Below are 7,386 nucleotides of genomic sequence, written 5' to 3' on the forward strand. Positions count from 1 at the left end.
AGGCCCGTGAGGTCATCGGCGTCCACCAGCCGCATGATGAGGATGACGATGGTTTTGATGGCCGGGATGGCCCACGCCGCGATGTGGAAGTAGGAGCTGTGCATCTCGATGGCCTCGTGACCCCACTTTAACCCTGCCGCCAGGAACCAGGTGAGGGTCAGGATCACCCACCTGGAAAGGGGGGGGGAACAGGGGGCAGACAGGAAGAAAGGGTTAGAGAAAAATACCAACTGTGAGACTAGTGCTTTAGTGTATGTCTGCAGGGTGTGTGTGTCTGCAGGGTGTGTGTGTCTGCAGGGTGTGTGTGTGTCTGCAGGGTGTGTGTGTGTCTACAGGGTGTGTGTGTGTGTATCTACAGGGTGTGTGTGTCTGCAGGGTGTGAGTGTGTGTCTGCAGGATGTGTGTGTCTGCAGGATGTGTGTGTCTGCAGGGTGTGTGTGTGTGTCTGCAGGGTGTGAGTGTGTCTGCAGGGTGTGAGTGTGTGTCTGCAGGGTGTGTGTGTGTGTCTGCAGGGTGTGTGTGTCTGCAGGGTGTGTGTGTGTGTCTGCAGGGTGTGTGTGTCTGCAGGGTGTGTGTGTGTGTCTGCAGGGTGTGTGTGTGTGTGTGCAGGGTGTGTGTGTCTGCAGGGTGTGTGTGTGTGTCTGCAGGGTGTGTGTGTGTGTGTGCAGGGTGTGTGTGTCTGCAGGGTGTGTGTGTGTGTCTGCAGGGTGTGTGTGTGTGTCTGCAGGGTGTGTGTGTGTGTGTGTGTGCAGGGTGTGTGTGTCTGCAGGGTGTGTGTGTGTGTCTGCAGGGTGTGTGTGTGTGTGTGCAGGGTGTGTGTGTCTGCAGGGTGTGTGTGTGTGTCTGCAGGGTGTGTGTGTGTGCCCACCAGAGGGAGGAGGCCATGCCAAAGAAGTAGAGCAGCAGGAAGACGATGGCACAGCCGGTGCTCTTCAGCCCCTCCTGCACCAAGACCGGCACTGCTGCCTCCTCCAGGTCACATGACACACGCTCACGACCCAGAGTCAGGCGAACCTGGGGGGAGGATGGAGGGAATAGGGAGCCATGTTGTTAGAAGAGTTGGTACTGTGTTGGGTTGTAAGGTTGTTTTTGTTAGAAAGTCAGTAAAGATGAACATCAGTAATATTCAACGATGGCGGCGAGCGATTGGACCACGCCCCCTCACCAGATAGGCCACGCTGTAGAGGTTGCAGCACATTGACAGGAAGATAATCGGCCGCTCGGGGTAGGAGAAGCGGGCGGAGTCCAGGAGGAAGGTGAGCACGGTGAGGGTGGTGCAGAGGAAGCAGAGCACCGCCCACACCGCCATCCAGGCGTCCGTGAACACCTTGGCACCGCGGCGGTACAGCCCGCTGTCGTAGCCGCACTGCAGCGCGCAGCTGTGGCTCCGCCTCACCCAGGCGTACTGGTCTGGCCCCGCCCCCAGGGCCTGGCACTCCTCCTCCTGGGGGGGCAGGGGCCGGGGAGGGTGGTAGGGGGTCTCCTCGTCCCCCGGGCCCTCCATGCACATGTGGTTGTGGTCGTTCTGGGGGGGGAACAGGCTGCAGTTGAGGAGCTCCGGCCACACGAAGCCAAACTCGGTCAGGACCGGGAGGCACTTCCTCTTGACAGACAGGCACATGCTGCCGCACGGGCCAATAGGGATGGGCACCTTGTCAGTGCACATGGGCACATAGACGGAACACAGGAAGAACTGAGGAGAGAGAGAGAGGGGGGGGGAGAGGGAGAGAGAGAGAGGGGGGGGGGGGAGAGGGAGAGAGAGAGGGGGGGGGGGGAGAGAGAGGGCATTTTAGTTTTATTATTATTGTTGGAATATAAGGGTTGAAAAGATAACTGATTCTTTTGAAGAGAGTTTGTGTCCATAGCCGTGTGTGTGCCTGTTTGTGTGTGTGTGTGTGTCTGAGTAAGAGGTGAACTAATCTGAGGGATGTTTTGGAGTTGGAGCCGGAAATATCAGCTTTACTCTGTGGTCGTTCACACACACACACACACACACACTCCCTCAGCCCTCTCTCTTCCTTTTCCTTTTTTTGTTCTTCCTCTTTCTACGACTTTCTCTCTCCCTCTCTCTCTCTCTCTCTCTCTCTCTCTTTCTCTCTCTCTCCCTTTCTCTCTCTTTCCCTCTCTCTCTCTCTCTCTCTCTCTCTCTCTCTCTCTCTCTCTCTCTCTCTCTCTCTCTCTCTGTTTCTCTCCCTCTCTCTCTCTCTCTCTCTCTCTCTCCTTCCGACACCCAACGCACTCTACCAGGGGAGGAGTTTAGACATTACCCTAACGATCTCAATAAGGCACGCCACAAGGACCACAACAATATCCCCACTGAAAAAAATAGACACGGGATTGAATTAGTAGCTGTGGTCACAATAATATTTCCCCCTTGAAACCAAATTGACTCTGGCTCGCTGGTCCACATCACATCCATGTTATACGATAGCAAATTCCACAGTGCATACCGGACAGAAATACACAGGCCATCTCGATAGCAAATAGGAGGCCTTCAGACTGATATTTTGGACTAATTGCCCACAAACACATGTCACTCATCATTAAATTCAGCGGCCTCTAATAAAACCATTTAGAGCAACAGAAAGAATGAGAGCAATTGAATTTCCATTCCCCGTTAGAGGGTCAGCTGAACAGAGGGACAGACAGACAGATCAGTGTTGATACTGAGCACTTTTGTTGCCTAGCGTTGTGACTGAGGACAGCATGGTTGTCATGGGGAGATGCCTGACTTCCCAGCATGCCCTGCTCTGCTCTACCCTGCCCTAAACAAGGCTGGCTGGCTCTGTCATGTGCTCTCTCACCATACTGCACATACACACGCGCGCGCGCACACACACTCGCACACACTGAATATGAGGCTTAGAACTTAGACCAAAAACAAACCAAGAAAGAACGATCTGCCTGTGTCCTTATGCATGTATATGTGATTGTGTGATTGTGTGTGTGTGTGTGTGTGTGTGTGTGATTTTGCGTGCGTGCCTGTATGCATGGGTGTGTGATTGTGCGTGCATGCGTGTGTGCATGTGTGTGTGCATGTGAGTGTGTGCGTGTGTGCGCATGTGTGTGTGATTGTGCGTGTGTGTGTGTGTGGGGAGCGTGGCTGTGTGTAGACTACCTTCAGCTGGCTGGAACAGCCATACTGTATGAGTGGTGTGAAAGTTGTCAGTTGTAACTCCGCGTCAGACTGGAGCACGTTCCCGACCAGGTTGGGCATTTTAGTGACATTGTAGCCCAGATCTTGACACATCGCGATGCGGATAGGATCACAGGTCATCTCCTCCGTTTCCTCGCCGAAGCCGTGCGCCAGCCCCATAGGTCCGGCACCGGACAGTAGAGCGAGGGCCAACACCACTGAGGAGAGAGCATCCATAGTCCAGGACCAATGCATTTTGTCTTTCCGAAGCAAAAGTTATTCTAAATAGATCAGATGAACAGCCCTGCGCGGCTGTTTATAGTACACTGGGATCTGGAGAAGTTGGTCCGCTTCAGAGTGTGCGGTCAGCGGCTCCACCGCAAACAAAAACAAACCGCTTTGCTTGAATTACGGCTGGTATCCAAGTCCACCGATTAAAGTTCGTAAAATGTATCCAAATGAAATGTTATCTAAGATTTCCAGATATCTCCCCGCTGTTATAGAACATTTTAATCACAACAAACGTGCATATCCGTGGTTCTCACTCAAACAGTAGAAACGTCCTGAAGCCCACGTTATGTTCCCTTTCCCTTGTATCTCCGTTATTGGACGTTTAGTGGCAGGAGTACGGGGATCGGTTTCTGCGGCTTCTGCCCGCGCGCAGCTGCCCAGCTTGGTAAAGAGCGAGCTTTTCGTCTCTGCTCTGAAAGACCGACCTATCAGCTACCAGGAGACCTCTGTGAAGCCAATGGGTGACCAGGAGTAGGCTAGTCTAGGCGGGGTCTGGGCTGAAAAGAGTCCGCTGCTTCGTCCAGAACCCGTGAACGGACTCTCTCTCTCTCTCTGCTACTGAGACGACAAACTCCAGAACCACTATTTATTCCGGCTGCGGTTTGTTTTTATTGGCCTTATATTTAGAAATAAAAAGCCATCTCGCTCCTGAAACAGGGGAGTTCTGTATTTATTTTAAGTCGCTAATGGTCTTAAAAGTGGGCTCACCACAAGTTCCACTCCTGCTAAAGGTCTTTCAAGAAAAGAGTCCCGGACGCTGATTGAATGGAGGGACTAGGACATAGTAGAGGAACCTGAAATCTGTGTACCATTTTCTCCATGTACTGGCAGCTTCCTACAAACATCCAAGCCAGCCGGGGGCCCTTCTGAAAGGGTTGTTGTGTCTCTGGTTATTGTGCCTTCAATCTCTGGCAGTCTTTACTCCGTTTTTTACGTGTGTGTGTTGACCTTTGCTGATAACTCTAGATGCTGGCATAGATACAGGTTAGGTATTGGCATTCCATGCATGACCTCACCAAAACACACACACTTATACACACATGGAGGGGGGTCATGATTCAGACTGTGCCACACTCCTGGTCCTACAGTCCAACAGAGCCAAGACAGGACTGTAACATGGACAGGATACCAGTGTTCTCCAGACTAGACCCCAGCTACAGTGTTCTCCAGACTAGACCCCAGCTACAGTGTTCTCCAGACTAGACCCCAGCTACAGTGTTCACCAGACTAGACCCCAGCTCAACTCCCAGCCCAGCTCTGCTAGTCCTCAGAGCTGTTCTGGGGGATTATACATGACAATTGATTGGCAGCAGTAACAACCCCCTCACCCCCCCCCCCCCTCTTCCCTCCCAACCCCCTTCCCCTTTGTCATGCATCAGAAAGCCCCCTGCCCTGCTGTGACCCCTAGGTCAACTCCTGAGTAATTAGCACTCGGCTGAAACAATGGCGTGTGGCTTAGAGCTGATGACTATCAGGGGTGCAGCGGGCTGAGTGTGTGTGTGTGTGTGTGTGTCAGAGAGTATTTGTGTGTTTGGAGTGTGTGTGTGTGTGAGAGTGGTGTGATGAGGGCAGGATAGGTTGAAACAAGGTGAAAGAACTTAGAAAGCTAAGAAAAACATTGGGATGTACGTAGGCCAAGTTAACTAGAGGGCAGTCTGTATAAACGACCAGGAGGAGGAGAGGAGGAGAGGAGGAGAGGAGGAGAGGAGGAGAGGAGGAGAGGAGGAGAGGAGGAGAGGAGGAGAGGAGGAGGGTAGGAAAGAGGAGAGGGGAAAATGAAGAGAGGGGGAGAGGGGAAGAGGGGGAGAGGGAGGAGGAGAGGAGAGGTGTTGAAAGTGACAAGCTAATGATTATACCACTACAAAGTTAATGACCTATTAGTGTTAGAAGCCATAAACCACTGGGTGACAAAACCAACACTCACTGCCCACAAGCAGTGCGACACAACACACACTGTATCTGACTGTCACACAAACAGGACAACGTGGTACTTGTAAACTCATGGTTTCAATGAAACATACTGTGCAGTAGTTACCCACAGTCTAGTCTGTGCAGTAGGAGAGTGGTGTATGTATGTGTGTGTGTGTGTGTGTGCTGGTGTAAAAGGCAGTGCCTGGAGACAGAAGGAGACCCACAAGTTTGTCTCAGTCACCAGATCCTGTGGCTTCCAGCCCAATCCCCTCAGCCCTTGAAGTGGAGTATTAATAGGGCTGCGAACTCCTTGGAATGGTGGTGTGTGTGTGTGTGTGTTCGAGAGACCTGTGTGAGTCTGCAGGTGATACCCCCCTCTTTACAGCTCACGTTACGTTCCTTCAGAGCAAGAGAAGGATCAGTGGACTTTCACCGAGCTCTTCTCTCTCACTGTTTTCCTCACCCCTCACGTCCCCCCTCCCCCCTCCCACGTCCCCCCTCCCACGTCCCCCCTCCCCCCTCCCACGTCCCCCCTCCCACGTCCCCCCTCCCACGTCCCCCCCCCTCCCACGTCCCCCCTCCCACGTCCCCCCCCCCCCCACGTCCCCCCTCCACCCACATTGCCTCTCTCACCCCCCCTTCTGTCCCCCTCTTCCTCCCCTCACCCTCTCTCTTATTTCCTCCTCTCTCCACCACTCTCTCCCCTCCCACTGTCTTTCTCTCCCCTCACCTTCTCATCGCCCTCTTTTCCCCATCTTCCTTGTTTACTCTCAATGTCTATCCACATCTACAGCATATTGTATGTAGAGTATTTCACAGTTTCAGTTTCCAGAAAGCAAGTGAAGGGCTGGTTATGACATCATCTCAATATCAGAAGCATTCCGTCTTTTTGCTAACAGGATACGATAGCCACATCATTCTATGAATCATTCCCCTGAAATATAAAAGTAGGAAAACAACAAACTTGGAAATTGTCACTTCATGGGGAGTGGGAATGTGCAAGTTTCTGGTGTCTTGTACAGGTTCTCGAGTGTTCTCTAGTGTTCTCTAGTGTTCTCTAGTGTTCTCTAGTGTTCTCTAGTGTTTTCAATGTGGTGTGAAACAGCATTTGATTTTTGATTTTCATTCCTCCTGTCTGTCTTGTTTAGTTTCTCTCTCGTTCCCTATCCCCCCCCCTCTCTCTATTTCACCACTGTTTCTCTCCCTCACAATTCTCTCTCTTTATTTCACAACTCTCTCTCTCTCTCTCTCTCTCTCTCTCTCTCTCTCTCTCTCTCTCTCTCTCTCTCTCTCTCTCTCTCTCTGTCTCTCTCTCTCTCTCTCTCTCTCTCTCTCTGTCTCTCTCTCTCTCTTTCTCTCTCTCTGTCTCTCTCTCTCTCTATCACAAATACACACAGCAGCTCCTGACCTTCGTAGGGGACAGCTGGCTTTCCTCCTCCAAATGTGGAGCATTTAATGCTCTGTAACTAAGTAACCCAATAATATGTATCTATGCAGGCCTGCTCACACAGTGATTTATCCTCCTTGTGTGTGTGCGTGTGTGGGCGTGTGTGTGTGTGTGGGTGCATGCATGCTCTGTGTTATTGTATGTGCGTGCATATTTGTCTGAGCTCACAGTAATGTGTGTGTGTAAATGACTGCATTTGTGTGGGGATTTCTGCTTGTAATCGCCCACTGTTTGTTTACTTAAGTCTGATTGGATCAGCTGGGTGTATTGGTGTCTTGGAGCAATGTCATGGACGGAATATAGGTTTCTCTGTGCCTGCGTATTGAGTGCCGTATGTGTATGAAAAGAGTGTCCATTACAAGTTCTTAGGGCATGCCTGTTCATCTTGATTGAATGCTTGTGTATATGTATGTGTGTGTGTGTGTGTGTCGATGAAGCAGGTTGTGTTGTATGTTTGCAGTTACGTTACTATGGTGTTTACATATCAATTACACAGTGCGTCAGGACCACACAGTGGTGTGTACAATGTGTGTGCGTGTGTGTGTGTGTGTGAGAGAGAATGTGTAGTCAGACCGTGGCATGGCTGACTGAGCTGGGGTAT

The 7,386-nt window shown here is 51.5% G+C and overlaps 1 protein-coding gene across 1 annotated transcript in view; it reads right to left on the reverse strand.

Moving 5' to 3' along the window:
• fzd4 (frizzled class receptor 4) overlaps positions 1-3,928 on the reverse strand; it is a 4,421-nt gene extending 493 nt beyond the window's left edge. The window contains exons 1-4 of the mRNA XM_084674934.1: positions 3,119-3,928; positions 1,166-1,693; positions 869-1,014; positions 1-171 (exon numbers count right to left, since the gene is read on the reverse strand). The exon at positions 1-171 is cut by the window's left edge and continues 493 nt beyond it. Of these exons, the coding sequence (XP_084531060.1) occupies positions 1-171; positions 869-1,014; positions 1,166-1,693; positions 3,119-3,391 (1,118 nt within the window). The 5' untranslated portion in view covers positions 3,392-3,928. The remainder of the gene's footprint in view (positions 172-868; positions 1,015-1,165; positions 1,694-3,118) is intronic.
• Positions 3,929-7,386: the final 3,458 nt, after the last annotated feature.

This window comes from Hypomesus nipponensis, chromosome 15, assembly GCF_054491055.1.
Source record: "Hypomesus nipponensis isolate SF chromosome 15, ASM5449105v1, whole genome shotgun sequence".
NCBI classification, from domain to species: Eukaryota; Metazoa; Chordata; class Actinopteri; order Osmeriformes; family Osmeridae; genus Hypomesus; species Hypomesus nipponensis.